The sequence below is a fragment of the Gaeumannomyces tritici genome (genome assembly GCF_000145635.1).
Source record: "Gaeumannomyces tritici R3-111a-1 unplaced genomic scaffold supercont2.3, whole genome shotgun sequence".
In the NCBI taxonomy this organism is placed as follows: Eukaryota; Fungi; Ascomycota; class Sordariomycetes; order Magnaporthales; family Magnaporthaceae; genus Gaeumannomyces; species Gaeumannomyces tritici.
In genome coordinates this window covers 1,476,909-1,498,237 of record NW_008804547.1, presented here as the reverse complement: position 1 = coordinate 1,498,237, position 21,329 = coordinate 1,476,909, and the positions used below count along the sequence as shown (strand labels likewise).

General features: G+C 62.1%; 7 protein-coding genes across 7 annotated transcripts; 3 read left to right on the top strand and 4 right to left on the bottom strand.

The window, feature by feature from the left end:
• Positions 1-309: 309 nt before the first annotated feature.
• GGTG_05604 (hypothetical protein) lies at positions 310-2,315 on the bottom strand (the record flags this gene model as incomplete). The annotated part of the gene is made up of 2 exons (XM_009223408.1): positions 1,085-2,315; positions 310-603 (listed from the first exon to the last, which is right to left on the bottom strand). Exons 1-2 carry the CDS (start codon positions 1,673-1,675, stop codon positions 310-312), a joined length of 885 nt encoding a protein of 294 aa, XP_009221672.1. The 5' UTR covers positions 1,676-2,315.
• GGTG_05603 (hypothetical protein) lies at positions 1,814-4,636 on the top strand (the record flags this gene model as incomplete). The annotated part of the gene is made up of 4 exons (XM_009223407.1): positions 1,814-2,570; positions 3,067-3,103; positions 3,216-3,333; positions 3,470-4,636. The coding sequence occupies 4 exons, from the start codon at positions 1,814-1,816 to the stop codon at positions 4,634-4,636; spliced, it is 2,079 nt and encodes a 692-aa protein (XP_009221671.1).
• A 719-nt stretch (positions 4,637-5,355) lies between these two features.
• Positions 5,356-11,032, bottom strand: GGTG_05602 (Sec7 domain-containing protein; the record flags this gene model as incomplete). The annotated part of the gene is made up of 2 exons (XM_009223406.1): positions 5,356-7,985; positions 8,071-11,032. 2 exons carry the CDS (start codon positions 11,030-11,032, stop codon positions 5,845-5,847), a joined length of 5,103 nt encoding a protein of 1,700 aa, XP_009221670.1. The 3' UTR covers positions 5,356-5,844.
• Positions 11,033-13,505: 2,473 nt separating this feature from the next.
• GGTG_05601 (hypothetical protein) lies at positions 13,506-13,803 on the top strand (the record flags this gene model as incomplete). Its single annotated transcript, XM_009223405.1, has 2 exons — positions 13,506-13,633; positions 13,689-13,803. The coding sequence occupies 2 exons, from the start codon at positions 13,506-13,508 to the stop codon at positions 13,801-13,803; spliced, it is 243 nt and encodes an 80-aa protein (XP_009221669.1).
• A 61-nt stretch (positions 13,804-13,864) lies between these two features.
• GGTG_05600 (hypothetical protein) lies at positions 13,865-15,100 on the top strand (the record flags this gene model as incomplete). Its single annotated transcript, XM_009223404.1, has 3 exons — positions 13,865-13,907; positions 14,175-14,784; positions 14,932-15,100. 3 exons carry the CDS (start codon positions 13,865-13,867, stop codon positions 15,098-15,100), a joined length of 822 nt encoding a protein of 273 aa, XP_009221668.1.
• Positions 15,101-15,544: 444 nt separating this feature from the next.
• Positions 15,545-17,702, bottom strand: GGTG_05599 (HET domain-containing protein; the record flags this gene model as incomplete). The annotated part of the gene is made up of 2 exons (XM_009223403.1): positions 15,545-17,357; positions 17,476-17,702. 2 exons carry the CDS (start codon positions 17,700-17,702, stop codon positions 15,545-15,547), a joined length of 2,040 nt encoding a protein of 679 aa, XP_009221667.1.
• Positions 17,703-18,324: 622 nt separating this feature from the next.
• GGTG_05598 (hypothetical protein) lies at positions 18,325-21,008 on the bottom strand (the record flags this gene model as incomplete). The annotated part of the gene is made up of 4 exons (XM_009223402.1): positions 18,325-19,094; positions 19,201-19,709; positions 19,812-20,339; positions 20,893-21,008. 4 exons carry the CDS (start codon positions 21,006-21,008, stop codon positions 18,325-18,327), a joined length of 1,923 nt encoding a protein of 640 aa, XP_009221666.1.
• Positions 21,009-21,329: the final 321 nt, after the last annotated feature.

Sequence of the window (21,329 nt, the reverse complement as noted above, 5' to 3'; positions counted from 1 at the left end):
CTCGAGTTGACGGCTTTGAAGCTACATCAAGAGCCGTTTGAGGAAGGAGAGCAGCTGGGTGAGTATCGTTTGCGGCCATTGGAGGGGCCGCTCCGAAGCCAACCCCACATCGGACCGAGGCCTTCTTTTGGCAACGACCTCCTTGGACAAGAATATCGCAGACGCCAGGAGGATGCAAACCCCGCGCCTCTTCTGTCAACCTTGTGAAAGAGGCTGTCATTGACGGGGCCGCAAGGTCGTTTGTGCTGCTGAATTCTTGCTCTAGGGACCTTGCCTGATTCCAGTCAGGGTGGAGAGCGGAGTGGCGAGTCACTTCGGAGCCGACTGCCTGTCAACTTGCTCGGCAGGTGATTTGCCAACCCGGCTCAGATCCAGAGCCACGCAGTCTGGGTGCGTTGTGAGCGATCGGTCTTGTCGATAGCAAAGATTGATACGAGGTGGCATGAGATACTTGTCTCTCAAGGTCAGGATCTGCCTGTCCCAGCTACAGACGCTGTGTGGCGCTATGTGGCAATCCGCTTGGGCTACCACCAATGTGTTGATATTAGGCTGGGGTGGAGAAGACTCCTGGTGGATCAACGTGTCCTCAGTCCCGATGCCGTTCTGACACAGCGACACATTGTCGCGCCAAAGAAAACACGCTCTGGTCGGAAGCCGAGGGCTGGGTCGAGGCTCTGCGAACTCTGCCGAAGAGATATGAATTCTGCGGCGATAGCTCGTCCTTGGCAGGAGAAGGCGTCAAGGGCAGTGTGAAAAAAGATGAGAAACGTTGGGCCACTCGGCTCGGGATTTCGGAACTGGGGGCATGCTGCTGCCGAGGACTTCTGGGGGCAACAAGAGTCGGCAAAGATAGCTAAATGAAACGGAGAAGAAAAAGGAAAACCGAAAAGCTCGATGGGGGAGAAGTGGGGCCACAGCGAACGTGACACCAGCGACAGAGCGCGAGCACGCGACCTCTTGCCCTCTGCGGAGGAGGAGATGGGTCATCGCTTGAGCACGGGCCAATTCGCCCATCTTATGCACTTTTCGTAAGACCCGGCCCTACCAGCATTAGCCTAGACCAAAACACCGCACTTTTGCTCACCCAATCTCGCACTCGTTTTACCTCCCCCCAGGCAGCCTTGACCGGGCCGCCCAGCGACTCACGATGCAACGGACGGCAAAAAGGGAGCGTTTCCCATTTGAAGTGAGGCGCAATCAGCGGGCTCTGATCGGCGTTGTGGATCAGAGGTCCAAAACAGCAGGCGAGGCCGCCCGGGCCCAGCGCCCCCTTGCTTTGTTTGGATTTTGCTGGAATTTGTTTGGCACCCCGGCCCTCGGCCCTGCTAATTGGCCAGCCGCCGGCCCGCCAAGAGACGCTCGAGTCGCAGCGTCGCCTCCCCAGGCCCGGTCCGGCGCCGTGTACTGTGTAGACCAGGGGCGGGCGTTTCTTGTAGGGCGATGAGGTTGGCGAGTGTTCTGGGTGGCGCCGGCAGTGGTAGACGGGCAGGGCCTGCGCTACCACACTGCGTGATAAGAAGCTTGTTTCGATAATTTTCCCCCACCCGCGGCAAGGGGGCGTGGTGTGATGAGCCGCCAGCCATATGTACGCTGCTGTCCTGCGCCGGTCCCCCCCGTGGCGATCCTGGACCGCTGATCCCACTCTTTTGGCGCTGTAGAGTGCAGACACGTCCATCTTTTTTGTTGTAGCGCGGATCTGGACGCTGGACGCTGGGCGTTGTTTTGCATTTCTCTTCGTGTCTTCTGTCAGTTGTTCCTGTTTCTCTTCTTCGTCTCAGTCCTTCTCTCGCGTCTTGTCATTCTTTCACCCACAATGTCGCCCACCATGAGGATACCGATCGGAGGACAGCCAAACAGCCTGTCCGAGCTACTGGCCGACCTGGAGCGACGCCACGTCACCCGCCGGACAAAGCGGCAGGCCGAGGAGGAGGAAAAGGAGGAGGAAGAGGAGGGCAAGGAAAAGGAGGGCGAGGAAAAAGAGGAGGAAAAGGGGTCGGAAGTGGGTGGCGAGGCCCAAGAAGGCGACAAGCAAAGCGAAGCAGGAGGGTCGTCCTCCTCTAGCAGCTCTTCTTCGTCGTCCTCGTCGTCTTCATCGTCAAAAAAGTCTGGGCCCGAATCACCATCAAGCGCCGCCCCTGACGCGCCAGCGCTAACGCGCCTGCTGGGCCCCTCGACCACATGGACCATGATAGTAGGCCCGCCCACGGGGACGCCCTCGACCATGGTGGTCTACACGACAGTCTACATCAGCCAAACGCCAAGCGGCCCAACACCCACCGCCTCGTCAAGTCCCGCCGCGACGCCACCGCCCCAGCTAGACGTCGTAGCGCCGCCTGACATGTCGGCAACTCCGTCGCCGGAAACCCCTGCTGCCCCGACGCCTTCCGATAGTCTTCTTGTCCCTGTCGGCGATCCCGCCGCACCAGTTCCGCCAGCCATATCTAGCATTGCCGACACACTCGTTCCGCTGCCGGCAAACCAGGCCGAGGTTGGTGCCAACCCGTCCCCAGAAGCCGTCACGGCAGGCGGCAACGCGGTGGCGTCAGGCGGCGTGCTAGGCGGATCTATCGGTAAGCTTGACCAGACCCCCTTGGTGTGACTCAATCCCTGTTGCTGACCATGAGGCGCCTCCGACTCGCAGCTGGAACGATGGTGCTCGCCGGAGTGGGTGTTTTCCTGTATGCCCGCAGGAGAAAAGCCAAGATGAACAAGATAGAGGACAGTGCCTCGCCTGCTCCGTACGAGGCCAAGAGCCGGGTATGACCCCGTGGATCGGATAGACAGAACCCCTTTTGAGCATGTACAGTGCTTAGACGGCACCCAACTAGATAATCAGTAACAAAGATACCATTCATCACCTGGGTTTAGGTCTCGGTTGTGGCTCTTGTAAATCTTGGTGTAATGCTGTAGTCCGCTGATCAGCCATCGGAGCTTCTCAGGTTCAAGTTGATAGAGTCAAGCAAACATGATAGGGAGGAGCATACGGGCGGAGTTGAGCCGAAGGCTACCCCAATGTGGGGCCAGGAGTTCCCAACGGCTGGGATTAGATATCAGACCCTTTTGCAGCCAAATGCCCTATCGAGCTGCATCTTGCTCCTTCCCGGTACGTTGCCGAGGGAAAGCCGAAGGCGGCGCAAGAAGCCGTGGAGAGAAGCTCGAAGAGGAAGGAGGCGCGGAATAACAAAAGCTCAACCTACCTACCTCTACCTACCTAGGCAGTCTTGGGACAGTGTTTCGGCGGACCTTCCCGATTACGCCTGCCGTCTCTCAACCTCGCCTCACTCCTTCCTCGAGCGCAGAGCAAAAGTAATAGCAAAGGAGAGAGAAAAAAAGGTAATCTTTGTCACCCGCCATTTCAAAAGCTCAGCCAAAACACCCACACCTTGCTTTCGGTGTATCTGGCTGACCGGGCAACTCTTATATCACCAAAGCTCCTACAAGCCGGGGAAAAACAAACACATACATACAGGATTCGTTGCAACACACGTCCATGTACTCCCCGATGCAGCTCGACCCCACAAACAGCCTTAACAGCAGCCATCGCCATCCGTCCGAGCCGTCAGCTCCCACCACGGCGAACCACGAGCACCGCGCCATGGTAGGCGACACGAGCATCCGCGGCGGCTGGGACCAGTACCCACGCCGCAAGGACCGGCACGCCAAGGTCGAGGACGGCCACACCACCACCAACAGTAGCAGCAGCAACAGCGACGACGACAACGATGACGCGGACCTGTACATGGCAGAGCGGCTGAGCCAGCAAGCGGACACCGGCCAGCCCCGCGGCGGCGGCAACAGCGGCCCTGCAGGATACAACAGACCCCCTAAGGACGCGAGGGACGGCTCCGGCAGGGCGTCTTCGTCGTCGGCCGCGGCCGCGGACCGTCACGTCCACTTCCGCCCCAGCCCCGTCGCCACCCCGGCCGACCGCGACCGCCGCCGCCCAACGGCAGCACCGTCGTCGTCGTCGTCGCGCAGGAGAAGGAGCAGCGGCCGCAGGGAGAAGAGCGGCTACGCGTCGGGCAGCGAGTCGGAGCTGTCGGGCACGTCGGGCACCGTCCGGCCGCCGTCGCGGTCCGCGCCATCCGGGACGGCCGGTCGTGGGCAGCGCAGGTCGCAGTCGCAGTCGCAGCCCGCCTCCGCCGCGGACGCTGCAGCACAGCTGGAGCAACAGCAACTGCAACATCAACAGCTGCACCAGCAACAGCTACAACAGCAACAGCCCACCACGACATACACACTCATGCCAGGCACCAACCAGTACGTGGCCGTGCAGTACCCTTACGACCCCATGCTTGCCGCCGGCCCGGCCCAGATCCTGGCCGTCCAGATGCAGGCCCAGCAGCAGCAGCAGGCGGCGCTGCAGATGCAGATGATGCAGCAGATGCCGGGCATGGGCATGATGGGCCCCGCCGCCCCCGGCTACTATTACTACCCACAGCAACAAGTCCCGGGGATGCAGCTCCCCGGCGCGATGCCGATGCAGATGCCGATGCAGATGTCGGTGCAGCAGCAGCAGGACCAGCAGCAGCAGTTCGCCGCCACCGTCCTGCAGCAGGGCGCCCCGCCCGGCCAGTACCCCGGCCCCCATCCGGCCTTCCAGCCGCCAGGGCCCTTTAACAACGGCTACATGTGAGGTGGTGTGTGTGTGTGTGTGTGTGTGTGTGGCCCGCTGCACCACCCGGCCGTCGAGGTGTGACATGCAGAGAAAGCTGGATACGGGGTCCCCCAGTCTCCCAAGAATGGACCTTGCAGCCTGAACTGTCAAAGGAGACGGGACGAAAGGGAACGACCAAAAGCGATACCTCAAGCGACGTAACGACTTTTTGAAATAATCCCCCTTGGCGGTTACCCTGTTGAGGCTGTTCACGGTCGAAGCGCGCGCTATAATGCAGATTTCTTTTTTATTTTCCCTCCTGGTTTCGATGGCGACCGTCCAGTCCATCCAAAGGTTGGTGCTTTGCCGTCAGTGCGACGTGTACTGGCCCGGAGTTGTTCTTGCGTAGGACAAACTGGACGAATCCCATGTGCGGATGGGCGAGACCCGGGCCGTATGCATGGTGACGTGGAGCTGGGGCGCAAGGAAGCAGGACGGGAGAGGCTTTTTTTTCTTTTTTCTTTCTTTTTTTCTGCTTTCGGGGGTTGGTGGAGCGCTCAGTGCGTGTCAAATCATCATTCTCCAGATTACCCTTCCACGAATAGCATAGTACGCCTCACTCTTGTTATGGTACCTGACCTCTTCAGCGCTGTAAGCAAGTATACGTGTCGATGATCGGGCGGCAGAAAGCCCAAGTCGGCATCGTCCGGCCGCTAGTGTGAACGGAAATCATAAAAAAAAAAAAAAACGGGTCAAGATGGAAATGCAACTCTGATCTTCTTTCTTTTCGCCCCTCTTTGGGTGGCCCCTTCTATCGACACCAGACATGCTAACTACCAACCATCCAACGGTCCCCTAGGCCATGCATGTTTATCATGCCAAAAAAGCAAACCCCCAAAGCCCCTTCCCCGAGGAGCACACAAAACGATACACGAGAAAAAAAAGCCGAGCAAAGTCCTCGTATGGGACTTGCTAGCCCCTATATAGCGACAGAGTCTCTGAAGGCAACAAATACAATGTCGTTAAGTATACTCCAGTTCTCCCCACGGAAAAAAAGGCCCCGGATCATTACAAAACCCTGTCTGACAAAAAGAAAACGCCACATAAGAAAAAGACAAAAACTCGCCAAAACTTTATAAACACGCCAGTCAGACCCTGTGCTTTGGGTTGTTGACTTGTTGCTTTTCTCTCTCCGTGCTGTTCTCGTTTTGTATTTATACGGCAGCTTACTCATCCAGCTCGATCGCTCACTCCTCCTTCCTCTCACCGTACACCTCGTCCTTGCGGACGGCGGCGGCCTGCAGGGCGTCGACGTAGGTGCGGTACTTGACGCTCTCGCGCAGCAGGTACTCGCTCTTGCGCTGCCAGTTGCCCATGGCCCTGCTCGCGTTGTTGGAGCGCGGGCTGAAGGCGAGGAGCATAGGGCTACGGAGCGCGTTGTGCTTGCGCAGCTCCTCCTCAATGGACGCCACGTAGGCGCTGAGCGTGGACAGCTGCTCCGCCTCGCCCTGCGTCGACGCCCGGAGCGACTGCGCCGGCGGCCTCCACTCGGCGATGTGGATCCTGTCGCCGGGGAGCTTGCCCCTCCCGGGACCTCCGACCCCCGCGCTGATGCTCCCGCCAAACGGGCCGATCGTCGACGAGAAGGACGAGCTTGAGCGGGGCCCGCGCCGCCCGGTCGGGGTGGGCGAGCCCGACTCGGCTGGGTTCTCGACCAGGATGTTGCCGAGGTCCATGACGGCGCCGGCAGATTGCACCGACCCCGATCGCGCGCGCACAAAGTCGAGCGACCCCGAATGGAAGCTGCCCGCCCGCGAGTGCATCGAGCCCGTGGTCCGGTGCCCTCTAGTCACGGCGGCGGCACTGCTGGGCCTGCTGGTCTGAGCGGTGATGGGCCCTCCGTCGGCTTCCTTGCCCATGGTTGCCTCGGTGATGGCGGTAACCAGCGGGTTGTGGACGATGTCGTCGCCCCAACCGTACTCGATGTTGGAGATACCGCCGACGAGCGGGTGCGTGCTCAGCCGTGCGCTCCAGTAGTTGACCGTCGTGACGAATTCCTGGCTGGTCTCGGGGGTGCTGACCTGGAACAAGTGCACGGCTCCAGTGGGCAGGCTCAGCGCCCACACGTGCGGTCGTGAGCTCGAGTAGCCTGGCGGGGGCAGGGCCGAGGCGAGAGTCTGCTTAAGACTAAACGTGGCCAGGTTCGTCGCGTTGTCCTGCCAGTTGCCGCCGCCGACCACGACGGCGCCCTTACCGCCGACGCGCCCCCGGCTCTTCTTGCCGAGCGACTTGTTGGGCGCGAACGAGAAGAGGCTGAAGGACCCCTTTTGCACCACAGCAAACACTTCGCTCCAGTTGCGGTCCTTGGCCCTCTTGTCTATGCCGTCTAGATGGTGCTTGTGGATGACCCGGCCCTCCTTGACCCAGGGTGGCCCGGCAAGCTCCAGAGACTCGTCCTCGAGCAGAGGCTTGGCGGTGCTGTTTGCCTCCTCGCCGCTCACGCCGCTGAGCAGGCTGGCGGCGCCCGCCGCGCCGATGGCGTCCTCGCGGATTATGGCCTGGCTGAGAGCGTTGGCAAACCCGATGGACTGCGGGAAGTTGGCTGTGTAGCCGGACCCTATCGAGTCGATCGACATGGACGTCTGCGTGCGGCCAAGCGAGTAGCGGCTGCGCGTGGCCGACGATACGGTTGGGCTCCAGATGGAGCCGCCGTCGTCAAAGCTGGTGCGGCTCGACGAAAAGCCGTTGGTGCCAAAGGGAGCCCCCGGCGCGCCCCGCGCTCGTGAGCGACTCTTGGATGTCCACCGGAGCGACGACAGCCTCGAGGCGTCCGTCCCGCTGGGCACTCGCCCCCTAATCGACGCCTGACTCTCCGATGGCGCCTTGCTCAGCACCGACGGCGAGCGTTTTAGTAGGCCAATGACTGACAGATTGGCTGAAGGCTGCAGCTGCGGCGTTAGATCGGCACCAAAAAGCGGCAGCCGCTTGTCGCGGATCGATGCGTACGTATCCTTCAGGACCGTCTCGATCTGACCCTCCCATGCGCGTAGCGTCCCCTCAAACGGTGTCTTTACCAGAGGGCCGCACTCGTCCGCCTCGGTACTAGCGGTGGGCGCCGCCGTGAGACCGCCCAGAAACGACTGCCTGAAGCTGTTGACCGGCTTCTCCAGCTCCATCGGATCCTGTGCGTCCTCAGGCGAGAGACCACCCTTCCCGGGCAGAATCGACTGCCTACCAAATGCGTCTGGCGCAGTGTCGGTGAGGGCCTGCCTGATTGTGCCAATGGTGTTCTTGACGAACTGACTCCTCGTCATCTTCTGTTCGATATCGGCCATGTGCAGATCCGTGTTGAGCAGCATGATGGAGTAGCAGATGGTGTGGACAACGTCTATAACACGAGAAAGGTCAGCGGTTGGTTAGCAACGTGCTTGCTTCTGTCTTTGGTTGGGGCGGGCTTCGCAAGACAGACATACCGATAGCTTTAAAGCCGTGCTTGGGGTTGCACTCGCACCATCGCTTGGCGAATGAGGCCAGAATACGGTCGACCTGCTGCGTCTCAGCCTTGAGAATCAGGCGCGCGCAAATGTCGCGCAGCGACGAGACTATGCTGCGCCCAGCAAAGTCGAACAGGGACATGTACGCCTGCAGCGTGCGCTGCCTCACTGGACCCTCCTCGCCCATCCAGGCGGCTGCCTTCTCCTTCTGGATAAAGTCCTCGTTGCCATCGTAGATCTTCTGCGCCTTCTGCCGCTCGTCCTCGGTCGGGTCCCCGATCACGAAACCACCGGGCTCGTCAATCGGCGTCGTCGTGTGGTTGGACCCCATCTTCCTCGCCCTCTTGTCAGGGCTGTCCGGCTCATCCACCTTGACGCTCGGCAGGCTCGTTGCTGACCTGGATCCCATGGAGCCTCCCTCGAGGACCGAACCCTCCAATGGCAACACTAGCCTGATGGCGTCCTTTGTGGACCTCCTCTCACGAACCCTCCTGGTGCTGCTGTCTAGTCGGACAGGGGTTCTCGATTCGCCCTCGCTCTCGGTGTCACTGCTGTCGCAATTCAGGAATGAGCCTGTCCTTGCAATGGCCGCGGGGGGCTCAGGGGCCTGCCGAGTCGGGGTGCCACTGATGCGGCTTGCGGAGCTCCTCTTGGCGAGGACGCCGGCAGCCGCGCGGAGTTTCCGCGGCGTCGCCTCGTGGTGCTGCTGCTCTGTGGGCGGGGACGGCTTGCTCTCAGTTCGCGCCGCCGGCGCCGCGGAGGCTCGGGGCGAGCGAGGCGGGTCTAGGTCAAGGGGGCCCTTGGGCTTCTTGGGGCTACCGTACGCTGCGTCCGCGGTGGCACGCTGGGCCGCGGGATAGTCGTGTCTGGGTGTGCGAGCCGGGCCATCACTGCCGTTGGAGGAGGCCAAATAAGGCTCGAGCGCGCGAGTCAGGCCTGGGCTCGCGGCAGGGTTGGACGATGGCGAGTGCAGCTTGGGAGGGGGGGCGACGGGAGTGGCGTCGGCGGCAGCGTCAAGGATAGATTGGGGCACCGGAGGCGGTGGAGGGGGCGGCTCGTTCTGCACCTTCTTCTGTCGCCTGAAGAATGCTGATGTTTTCTTGTGCAGCGTCCCGTGCGTCGTCCCGCCGTGCGTCGAGTGTGAGCTGTCACGCGAGGGGGGCGTGCTCTGCGCCTTGGCCGCGCGGGCTTGGCTCGAGGCTTCCGTTTGTTGAGCATTGTTGGCTTGTTTGCCCGTTTGCGAGTCGGCGGTGGCACTGCTGTTTGAATTTGGATTGCTGTCCCTCCGCGAGCCGAAAACACGCCTGAAAAATCCAAGCTTCTCCTTGGGCTGCGGGGCGGGCGTTGGGGCGGTGTTGTTAGCACGGCCTGCTTGTGCGAGCTGTTCCTTGCGCTTTTCGTACCCAATGCTGGGGGCCGGTGCTGAATCGGGGTCGAAGGCTGTCGAGTCTGGCATCGGGGGCACATCGCGCGTGGCGGTTCTGGACTGCGACCGACCGACTGTTGCGCTGCGAGACGATCGCGTGCTGCGTTTGCGCTCCGGATCCGGCTGGGGCTTCGGCGCGCCCGACGAGGTCGTTATACTCTGCGTGCGCACGCCGGCCGTGGGGAAAGACGGCATGGATGGGGCGGTGGTCAGTCTCCGGGGGCCGGCTGGTATCGTCGGCGTCGGGGCCGAGTCGAAGTCGTCACCGTCCATAGCGGCACTGCTGCTGGTCTTGTTGTTTATGGCAGCGGTGTTGCTGAAGAAGGAGTCGGAAAAATCAAGCTGCCAACCCGTGGTCGGCTGAGAATCAGGAAGGCGCGGCGGCTGCTGGGCCTGAGGAGGGCTGAAGCCAGAGGGCGAGCCATTGCTGAAGCCGTTCGCCCAGCGCTGGTGGTTGCCGCCTGGGACGTAGGGGTACCCGGCATCCATGCTGTTGACGCTGCTGCTCTTACTCCCCTTGCGACCCCTCGAGTGTGCGGCCCGCGGGGTTGCCGGCTGGCTCCTCTGGCCGGGCTCGCGCAGGCTGTTGATGCGGCCCAGAGTGGAGTGGAAGTTGGAACCGCTGTTGCTGCGGTGGCCGCGGGCGTACTGGGCCGAGGCGCGGCTCGAGGTCTCGGCGTCGGTGTCGAGGTCGGAGCTGTACGAGTACTGGTGGCCGGCACCGGAGGGGCGGCCCGTCATGGTGGTGGTCCTCGTGGGAGGGACTCTGGCGATGTCAGGCGAGGCGGCGGCCTCGTCGTTGTACTGAGGTCTCGGCGGGGACGGGATGCTCATGGACAGCTGGTCGAGGGAGAGCAGCATGTTGGTTACGAGGGAGTCGCGAGTGACGTTACGCGGGGACATGGAGAGGTCGTGGGACATGCGGACGTCGGCACGCGACGACGGGCCCCGGGGAGGGTTATTGGGAGGCGCGCCGGCGAGGGTGCTGGCCCCGGGGGCGGCGTCGTCCTTGGGCGGCATGGGATTGGCATTGCCGTCACTAGCGCCGTGTGCGGACATTGCGGCTAGTGTTAAACCCGGGATGGTGTCCAGGGTTTCGTCCAGGGTGGTAGGCGTCTTGTCATCGAGGAAGGCGCCTGTGGCATGCTTAGCGCTGAGGTCTCCTTGGGCTGCCGGGGGTTGGGTCTGCTGCCTGGGCGCGAGGGCTGGCGTTGTGATGGCCAGGCTAGCGCGCTGGGCCTGTCGTGGTTGTGAGTGCTGGTGGTGCGGGAGGCCCAGGAGGTGTTGATCTTGGTCGTGGTCCCAGTCCAGGTCCCAGTCCAGGTCCAGGGCGTGCTTCTCTCGGGAGCGGTGGCGGGAGCGGAGCGAGTGCTTCTCGGCGCGGTGGGACGACGTGTCCCGGGAGCAGTCCTGGCCGCTCGTTGTCGTCTTGATGGCGACGGTGCCTGTGGCGGTCGCGAACCTCGGCGCAGGAACGACGCTGATTTCGAGATCAGGGCGGCGGCGTCGCTGCATCGGGATGTGGGTGGAGGGAAGGCGCGGTTTTGATCAATCGGGCTCATGCCCCAACTCGGGCCAATCTTGGACCCTCACTTCCAGCTCTCCGCGTGCCTGCCCGCTGGGTCGATCGACCGTGTTGCGCACGTCGTAAAGAGCAGGAGCAGGGCAGAGACGGGTTAATTTACGGGGGCGGCCGCAGCGAGATGGACACTGCGGACCCACTGCGCCATTGGCGTCGTCGAGCCCAACCCAAAAGAAAGTCTGGCCGCGGCCGCTCGGGTTTATTGGCCAAACTTTGCAATCGGCAAACAATTAGAATTACCAGAGGCGTTCAGTTGCCTCTCGTGCTACCGAGGGGCTGGCGCTAAGGTCGAGCTCGGGCGTGCTGGCTGGCGGGAGGAGGCAATGGCCAGCATACATTCGACAGACGACACAGGCAGGACGACTCGAAGAGCTAGAAAAACACAAGCACATACGCGTTCATCAACCACCGTGTGAGAAATACACGGGACAAAACGAACAATGAAATGGGGAACGGGGACGGGGGTGTGTCTATGTAGAGGCACGGACGGCAGGCTGGCTACGGTATTTACGAAAAGAGGCTCTGGCCGGATGGTCTGGGCCCTGTCCTTGGGGTTTGCTTCCAATTCTTTGCCCATCCTGGCGTCTCGTCTCCCTGCGCGTTGTGGGTTCGTCCGGCGAGGTTCCACAATTGGCCCCGAAGGTCTCTTTTGGGGGGGAGCCGTGGCTGCGTGGGAGCGCAGCATTGACCGAACGGGCGGGCTGCTGACCACGGCCATGTGCTGACGTCCCCCGGACGCAGGAGAACCCTGCACCGACGTCTGCTGGGTGGGGCTGCCGCCTGCGTCCGCAAACCCATTCGTGCCTCTGTGCTTCTGTGCCTCTCTCTTCGCCAGGAAGCTCCCCGAGGACGAGGTGGAATTCGGCACCCGACCGCGGCTTGACGTCGACTGATTGCAGGTGCCGTCCCGCCTCCCGCCTCCCGCCTCCCTCGGCCAGCCAACCCAGTCGGCCGCCGACGAGCCTGACTACGTCGGTTTGCGGCCAAGCCCGAGCGAAGCCCAGAACATGCAGGCCTGCGTCCGTGCGAGACAGGCTGACGCAGAAGACGACGACGTCCACAGGCAGAGAAGAAGCGGAAATGACGGTTCGCGCCCGCCTGTTGCTCATGACCAGCGGTTCACCACCAAGATTAGCAACAAAAAAAGAAAACTCATCCTTGGCCCAGTCTTTTTTTTCTTTCTTTTTTTCTCATCTGCACGAAGGGCTTGGAACGGGGTCTGTGTCAGGTGCTGTGTGACGGGAAAGGGTACCTGCATTGTGCCATTTTTTTTTTTCTTCCTCGCTCCGAGGTTCCCCAAAACGGCGCCAGGGGTGATAAATGGGCCATGATTCGGGTCCTCGACAACAGTCGTCATCTCTCATCTCCCCGGGGATGCGGATCACGTCTTTTCTTGTGCTTGCCAAGGCTTTTGCGCGCGCGCGAGCTCGACGGTCTTGATTCAGGCCAATTGAATGAGGTGTACGCAACCCCACCTCGGAATATTTCCTGTCCAGTCCCCGCCGCGAGCAAGGCAGGACTGGGAATTGTCGGTCCAGCCTGCATGTGCATTGCCCCTTTTCCTCGCAGCCGCCGGCCGTGTGCTGCTGCTGCTGCTGCTGCTGCTGCTGCTGCTGCTGTGCTCAGTCCTCGCCCACTGGCGCCTTTTTGCTTGCCACGGAAACACACGCTTGTTATCCGGGGGGAGGAGTTGAGTTGCGCAGAGCAGCAAAGTGCTGGCGAGACCTTGCCTCTTATTTGCTGCCCTGCCCCCGTGCCACAAGCGCCCGCCCGCCACCACCACCGCCAGCACGCCACCAATAAATAGCCAGAGCCAAGTGCTTGCCGATCGGGGGCTGGCCAGATGGTTTCGGATGAGAGCCGATGCGCAAGTGCGGGAAGGGGGAGGGATTCTTGTCCCACGTCGCAGACAGACGGACATGAGACTCGCTCTGCGCGCCGGTCGAGGTCGGACAGCGGCCAAGACACGGCATTTCAAGATCTGCGTGCTGGGGCTGGCTGGCTGGGAAGTAGAGCCGTTGCCGCGATTGGGTGCCCAGAATCTTAGGCGGCAAATATGAAGTGCTGCAGTATGATTTTTGGGGGCCACCTGCAAACGAGGGGATGTCTGGGCGCGAATCGTCTCAATGGTGCCACGACGTACCAAAACAGCCATAACGGCCCAGCCCGAACGCGGGGGATTGGAAAGAAAAAATTCCTTGTTGCCTGAACGTTGTGCTTGTTTCCAGAACTTTGGGGTGCGTCAACCCAGAATGAAAGCAGCCCTGAAAGCAGCCCAGAGATTGCCACCACGCCACAGCATCGCATCCGGTAGCCATTCCCTCCAGCTGAGGAGCCTTGCTTGTTGCTTGCCCTTCAATCGTAGCCACGCTGCAGCCTTGCCACTCCACCGCCTCGCATGTGCCAATGGCTACCCCAGAGCAGCAAAACCCTCACAACTCCGTCCCCCGCACACTGGAGAGCCTCGTGTTTGCGTGCGTCTCGGACTTTGTGGGAGCGGGCATCGGCGAGGCCGTCGCCAGAAGGGGACGCGTGTAAGAGGGTTCAAGCCCCGTTACTGTGATTGGGCGTCGTGTCCGGTTTAGGCAGGTTCGCCAGGCTGGCCAGCCCCTATCAGGACGTCCAGCTGACGGCGGTCGGGGTCGTCGATGCCAGCATGGCCAGCGTAGAGGAGCAGTTCCAAAGCAATACAGAGCAGTCCTGATCATCGTTCAAGTCGTCAAACCCATATCACCCATCCCAAGCTTAAGAGACCCACCGCTGCCATGTCTGCCAACACCGTCTACGTGATCACTGGCGCCAACAAAGGTATGCCATCCGAGCCTTCCTCTGACCAGCACCCAACATGGCACCGCCGGGACAGAATATTACGCAAGCATGCAGAGTCCAAAGATATACCATTGCGGATCATGGCCGGCGTGGATATGTCTGGGCCGTGCAATGCAGATATTAGGCAGATCATCCATCACCCAGCCCCTGAATCCCCAGGAGCGAAAAACGGGAAGACCATATCTACGACGTTCCACCATAAACCCCCCCAGCTAACACCCACCACCCCTTCCTTCCACACGACAGGCATCGGCCGCGGCATCATCGCCATCCTCCTCCAGCGGCCCGCCACCACGGTGCTGGCCCTCGTCCGCGACCCCGCCGCCGAGACCTCGGCGACGCTCGCCTCGCTCCCCGCCGCCCCCGGGAGCGCCCTGCACGTCCTACCCCTCGACGCCGCCATCGGCAGCGACGGCGGCGGCTCCTCCTCTGCCACTGCCTACACGCCCCAGCTAGCCACCCTGGCCGCGGCCGCCGGCGTTTCCCGCGTCGACGTGGTGGTCGCCAACGCCGGCGGCAGCTCCGGGTACAAGACCGTGCTAGACACGGAGCCCGCCGACGCCGCGCACGACTTTGCCGTCAACGCCGTCGGGCCGCTGCGCCTGTTCCGTGCCGCCTGGCCGCTGCTGATGCTCTCGGCGGCCGGGGGTGGTGGTGGTGGTGGCGATGCTACTGCTGCCGCGGGGGCAAAGTTTGTGTACATGACGAGCTCGGTCGGCAGCATCGCGGGCCAGCGGGAGGAGTCGTTTCCCAGCACCGCCTACGGCATGAGCAAGGCCGCCGCCAACTGGCTGCTCGTCAAGATTGGCGTCGAGCTCGGCCCGAGTGGGTTGAGCGTCATGGCGCTGCATCCTGGGTGAGTTTCTGCCACACACACACACACACGCACACATACACGCACACACATTTCCACGTTTGGTCGCAGGCCTCCGGGCTTTTCATGCAGGGGCTACCGCTGACAACACACCCCGGCCGGCATCTCCGGAAATTTGCAAACATGCAGCTGGGTCAAGACCTCGATGGGCCAGGGCATCGCCGACGCCATCGGATTCCCGGAGCCGCCCATGACCGTTGAGGACAGCGCCCGCGCGTGCGTCGAGCAGATCGACAGGCTCGGCCCCGAGACCTCGGGCCGGTTCGTCTCGCACGACGGCAAGATTCTTCCGTGGTGAGAAGTCGAGCCGGCATCTACCACAGGCTGCTTTTGTCGTGGCTTTTTTTCCCATGTTCTGTTTCGAAAGTTCTCAACACTTTCCTTGATAGTACGGGAAGATGCTTTTCTTACAGCGTCAGAACCTTGACGGCACCAGGGCTAGTCATTTGCTGCCCCCGGGTTTTCTCTGTTTTTAATTTGCCCAGACGTCGGCACCATCCACATGTTTTCCCAAGCACAGGATACCCCTCCCACCTGCACGTTGGGCGATCACCATCATCACTCTTTTATCCTGCTCTCGTACTATATCATGTCATATAGTCCGGCATCATGCAAAGTACCAGCGCTATGCAAACCAGAATAGCAATAATCCCACCAAGGATGACCCCATCTCAGACGCTTTATCCAAAGAAATTATGACGGCAATTCGACGCTCTTAAATCCTGTGATATTACACCCCTTTCTAGAAGTTGCCATACGTGCCCTGCCTCTCCCCGGCCCCACCAGCTCCGCCCCCGTCCTCGCCCGCGGCGAGCCACTCCCCCGTCCGAGGGGTGCCGTCGAGCGGCGGCGAGGTCAGGTACGGGCCGACCACGTCAACTACATCAACCCAGCCGCCGCGGCCGCCCGCGAGCGGGATCCTGTCGACGCGCGCGAGCACCATGGTCAGAATGGACCCGACGGCGGGCGCGATCCACGTGTCCGAGGGCGGCTTGAAGACGCGGCTCAGGGGCGGCTCGCGCGCCGCGAGCGCCAGCACCTCGGCCTCGGTCTCGCCGTGCGGGAACCACGTCGTGCCGCCCTCGTCCACCGTCTCGCGGTCGATCTGGCGCGACAGCGGCCAGATGTCGACCGTGGCCGCGCCCAGCGCCGCGGCCGCGGCCGCCGGGTCTCGTTGGTCGTCCTCGGGCCGCGGCCGCGGCCGCTGCCGCTTGACAAACACGCATAGCGTCTCCGACTCGGTCAGCGCCGAGATGCTCCACAGCAGCGCGCCGGCCGTGTCGTCGCCGCCGCCGCCGCCGCCTCCCATGCGCAGGATGCCCTCGCGCGCGCTCAGCCGCCGGTTGTGCCGCTCGTCGCGGAACTCACCCATCAGCAGGTCCTCGCTGTTGCCGACGGCCCACCGCCGCACGACGACGTCGCCGTGGCCGAGCGCCGGGCCGGGCCCGCCATCCCGCGGCTGGTCCGGCCGGACCAGGACCCTCGCGCTCAGCCTCGGGCCGCCGGCCGCAGCAGGCCATATGCACCGGTTGAAGTTGCCGACCACCAGCTCGCGCGTGCGGCCGTACGAGGCCGGGCCCGAGCACGTGAGCGGCACGGCGAACTGCTCGTACGGGTCGCCCCTGCGGTGGCAGAAGAGCACCGCCAGCCTGCCCCGGCGCGCCTGCGTGATCTTGTGGCTCCGCCACGTGTACAACACCGGCTCCGGGCCGTCGAGCATGGGCAGCTCCACGCGCAGGCCGCCGCCGCCGGCGAACGCGACAGGCAGCTCCGCGTTCCGACGACCTCCACCGCCACCCTCTTCCCACCTGCCCCCGTCGTCCTCGTCGTCAAAGTAGTACATCTCGGCCGCGGCCGTCATGGGCACCAGGTCCGCCGAGTTCCTGAAGCGGTCGGGCGAGTCGGCCAGGAGGCCGAGCAGGGGCCTGCCGGCGTCGGCGTCGGACCACGCCAGCGCCTCTACGTCGTGCACAGATAGGGCCTCGGGCGGCGGCGCCAGGTCGGAGCGGCGGCCGACGACGGCGTCGCCCCAGGCAAGCAGCGTGTGATCTGTCGGGTTCCCGAGCAGCACCGCCTCCTGCAGGCGGCGGAAGGCGCGCTCGCGCCCCTCGCCGTACAGCAGCGGCATGGGGGCGCCGAACAGCCCCAGCAGGCAGTAGGCCACGTCCTCGGGCCGCGAGGTGCGCCGGCCGGCGGCCCAGCTCATGCGCCGGCTCGCGCTGACGGACCCGCCCGCCGGGTCCGTGGCTCCGAGCAGCACGTCGGCGTCCACGCCCGTGAGGGACTCGAGCACCGCGGCCAGGCCCGTCTTGGTGCCCAGCACCTCCCAGCCCGTCGAGTAGAATACCACCTCGGGAGGGGCGATCAGCTCCTGCAACGTCCAGCCGCGGGTGAACCAGCGGCTAACGCGCAAGGCATCCGATAGGCTGGCGCCTAGAACGGGCTGGGCTATGTCCTCGAGATAGGCATAGCACACGCTCGACCGGCCGTACCATCGGAACATGGAGTTGATAGCCTCTTCTATCTCGGCCGGCGAGGTCCTATCGATGCAGCATCTGTGGGGCGGCGAGATTTGTCAGGAAACACCATTTATGATTAAATCTAGGTAGGTAGATAGGTAGGTAGGTAGTCATGATTCCTTCCTCCATTCTTTCGACACCAAGGACAACTCACGTGTCAACCCAGACCCATTCCAAGCCATCGTCAATGGCCTGGATCCTCGCCCTTTTGATTTTGAAATATCCCTGCCGCGATTTGAGGGCGGCGCGGTCCAGCGTCTCCCAGTCGCGCAGGCTGATCTCCTCGGCTCCCCATGTGTGTGATATTATGGCATATCGCGGAACCTGCTCGTCACTGCTGAACTGGTGGAGGTCGCCGCTGCGCACATTGAGGAGCCGCATGGTCCAGGAATTCAGGTGAGACGGGGGGTGTTGGGATTTCAAAGGCCGTCTCGTGATTTGAGGAGGGATTCAGCATGCGCCCCTTGGTGGCCGCGGTGCCCACCCAACTTTTGCTTGAGGCTGGGCCGAGAAGCAGCTGCCAACACGACGGCACGCTGACCGAGACTAGACTGGGGCGAGGTTCAGGATATACTGCCTGAGAACACATGTATGTTCGGACATGGGCAGTAACTCGTCGTGACTGGCATCAAATATGCAAGTCTTGATGGCGCGTGGCATGGCGTCGAGGGACAACAGTCTGGTGTCGCAAAGCCAAGATGCAGCTGTGGCTGCTTTGGTGGGGGGGGCAGCACCCACACCCAGCGCGGCCCGACCCCGCCAATAAAGGATTCCAGGCAGGACAAGACCGCGTCCGCAAATAGCCCATATCACGTGGGGCGCCACGGATGCCGCTGATCGTCTTGGCATCTTGATTGCCGGCCCCGTCGGCAGATGCGGAAACGCACCCCGTCGAACCCACGACCACCGCCAAGGTAGAATTCTTAGGTAGGTATTAAAGCAGCCTATGGGACTATCCAAGAGGCACACCAGGAGGCACACCAGGAGGCACACCACCCCGTCATCACCGAGGAGGCGGCGGCGGCGGCGGCGCATACCACCCGGCCTGGCTGCCCCCTGGATAATTCGGGTCGCCCCCCTGCTGTTGTTGGTCTTCGTAAGGCATGTATACCGGCACGGGCGCCGTCTCGTACCAGTCGAACCAGGTCCAGTCGTTGGGCGCCGAGGCCCACGCGTTTGGGTCGAACTGGAAGATCTCCTGGGGTGGCGGCTGCGGCGGCTGGCTCTCGACGATGGCGACCTGCTGCGGCTCCGGCAACACGACCGACTGCTCGGCGCCTCCCCGCGGCTGCTGGAACGGCTCGTGGCCCGGCGCGGCCCTGATGAGCTCGGCCCACCGGTCAAACATGCTGTTGTTGGACACCTCGCCCGTCGCCATCATGGCCGCCCTGACCCCCTCGAGCCGCCGCGCCAGGTTCTCCATGTGCTCGGCAAAGTTCCACAGCCGGTCGTTGTCCTGGGCGCTCCGCACAAAGTCCGGGGGCCACCCCCCGCGCCGCCCCTGCTGCGCCGCGGCCAGGTCGGCCAGCCTGCCGAGCGCCACGTTTGTGTTTTGAAGAAAGCCCCAGAACCAGCCGGGGAGGTGGACGAGCCTGTGGTCCGGTATGGAATAGTACAGTCGAAATATGGCGCGTATGGATGTCAGACACCGGTACTGAGCCTCGCGCTGCGGTATTACCATGTTTGGCATGACAAAGAGCGAGTTCGATATGCCCGGGATGCTGTGCTTGTAAAGAAGAATCCTAACATTGTGGTACTCGGCCATGGCCATTGCTGCGATGCCTAGCGTGTTAGAGGAGCGAGGTGCATTTCCGGTTATACCCAAGGACAAGGGAGGAACCATGTTGGGAACCATGTTGGTCTGTCCGTCCGCACTCACCATCCTCATGGAACTCTCGTGGCATCCTCCTCAAGAATCCATCAATCTTTGCCTCGGCCGCTCCGAGATCCACTGGCAGCGGTGCCTCGGTGTCGGGGTCCACATGCCCCTCGGTCGCCTGCGCCATGATCTGCAGAAGCCTGGTCATGGCGGCGAGATAGCCATCGTTTGAGCACCAGCCACCGCCCGCGCGCTCGAGCTCGGAGATGGCCTCGGTCAGGTGCGGCGACCAGTGCAGCGGCCAGTGCAGGGAAGGTCCCAGGCCCATGGACATCAAGAACAGGCATATGGTGTGATAGCTAGCAGCCAGGGCCCTGCAGCTCTCCAGCGTCGGCCTGGATTGGGCACCGGCCGCCCCAAAGGGCCCGCAAGCGGCGGCGCAGACGTCTCCTGATCCCGACGACGAATGTGTGTGTGGAATCCTCTCTAAGCCAAGGTCACTAGACATGGTCAGGGTGAGATGGATCAAGCCCAGCTGTTGAGGGTTGGGAAGCTTGGTTATATGCATGCTGTTCATAGCACGCGCGGTTACCTGGTCAGTCATGTTCTGTCTTGGGGTTCGGACCTTTGGCCCGTTTGCGAGGACAGGATGAAGATGGCATGGAACTCACCAATCCAACAGACAGATGGTAGCAGCCAGCAACTTATGGCTCCTCTCCCCCGCCTGCGTGATCTCTTCGACAAAGAAGGACACGAGACGGTTAAAGAGGCGGTGTTGGCTTTCGTGGTCGTAGTAGTTGGCCGCCATGACCATGATGGGGAAGATCAGCGGGTGCTCCTCCTTCAGTCTTGCCACTGTGGCGTCTCGCGGAAGGTCGACGGCGAGGCAATGTCGGGCTCGGTGCTTCATGAACTCGGCCACCAAGACCTCGGCCTGCTTGCCTACCAACGAAGCCTCGGTGGCGGCGAGATCCATGATGGATCGCGTCGACCGTTGTGGATTTTGTGTCGGCAAGGCCTTGGCGCCCTGCTGTTGTTGCCGGCGTGATACATCAGATGAACCAACTGATGAGGCGCTCACCGAGGAGCGCCTCGCTGTGCTCGAGCTCGACTTACTAGCGGGAGGTCCATCTGGCACCGGAGACGGCGTTGGGGCCGCGACCTGGCTGGATGCCGGCCCAGACGCCACGCTGGAGGTACTAGAAGCACTGATGGCTCAAGGTCAGTGGAAGATGCAGAGACCAACACAACCTTGTGCAGACAGACATTTGCGGAGAAACCAGGACCGGTCGTGGCACACACTCTTGGGCTGGTTCCGTGGCCTGGCGCCTTCTTCTTTGTGATTTGGCCTTGGGATGACAGGCCTTGTTCAACCTCTCACATCTGGTAGTCGGGTGGACAGTCTGCGTCAGCAATCAGTGTCTTGTCAAGGGTATCGTTGATGTGCAGACGGGACGCGAGGGCCAGCCGGGCACAATCGCCAGCATCAGGCGAGTCAAAAAATAAAAAAATCCCAGACGGCACGAGCCGTCGACGCGCCCCATCCAGCGCTTTTTAGCCACTAAGACTCGGTGGGCTGGTAGCCTAATAGAAAGCAAAAAAAAGACCGGGCGCATCTTGCAGGTGCGTTTTCCCGTCCATCTCCTCAGTGGTTCTTTTGCTTTTTTTTGCCCCCGTTCAGTGTAACCCGATCTCGACATAAAGACGTCCACAGTTACACAAAAAATGCCAGTGGGCTGCTGTTGTGCCTACCTCTCACACCTTGCGGCGCCCTCGGGCGTGATGCACCGCGCCTTAGATATCGAACAGTTGGCGCACGCCCGATGCCCGCCCGGGGGCACAAACTTGACGCTTTGGAGCGCAGACATGTGCGACACTTTCGCGCTCCAGCTCGACGGGCGGCTCGCGGGGTCAAGCGTGAGCCTCGGGGGAGGATTGTGTGTGGAAGGGAAAATGCGGAATTTCAAGCTGCCCCAGGGCACTTGAGTCTCTAATAGGCCGAGAGAGGTTAGCGTCCTCGACATGAAATCCTGGACGCTTACACCAGCTGACAAAAGGCTAGGCCCATCCCGAAGGGCCTCGATGTCGTCAAAGCCCGTCTTTTATGCCTTTGTGCGTCGCGCCTTGTGAGGGAGGAGGAAAAAAAAAAAAAAGGGGGGGGGGGGGGGGGGTGGGGGGGTAGGTACGTA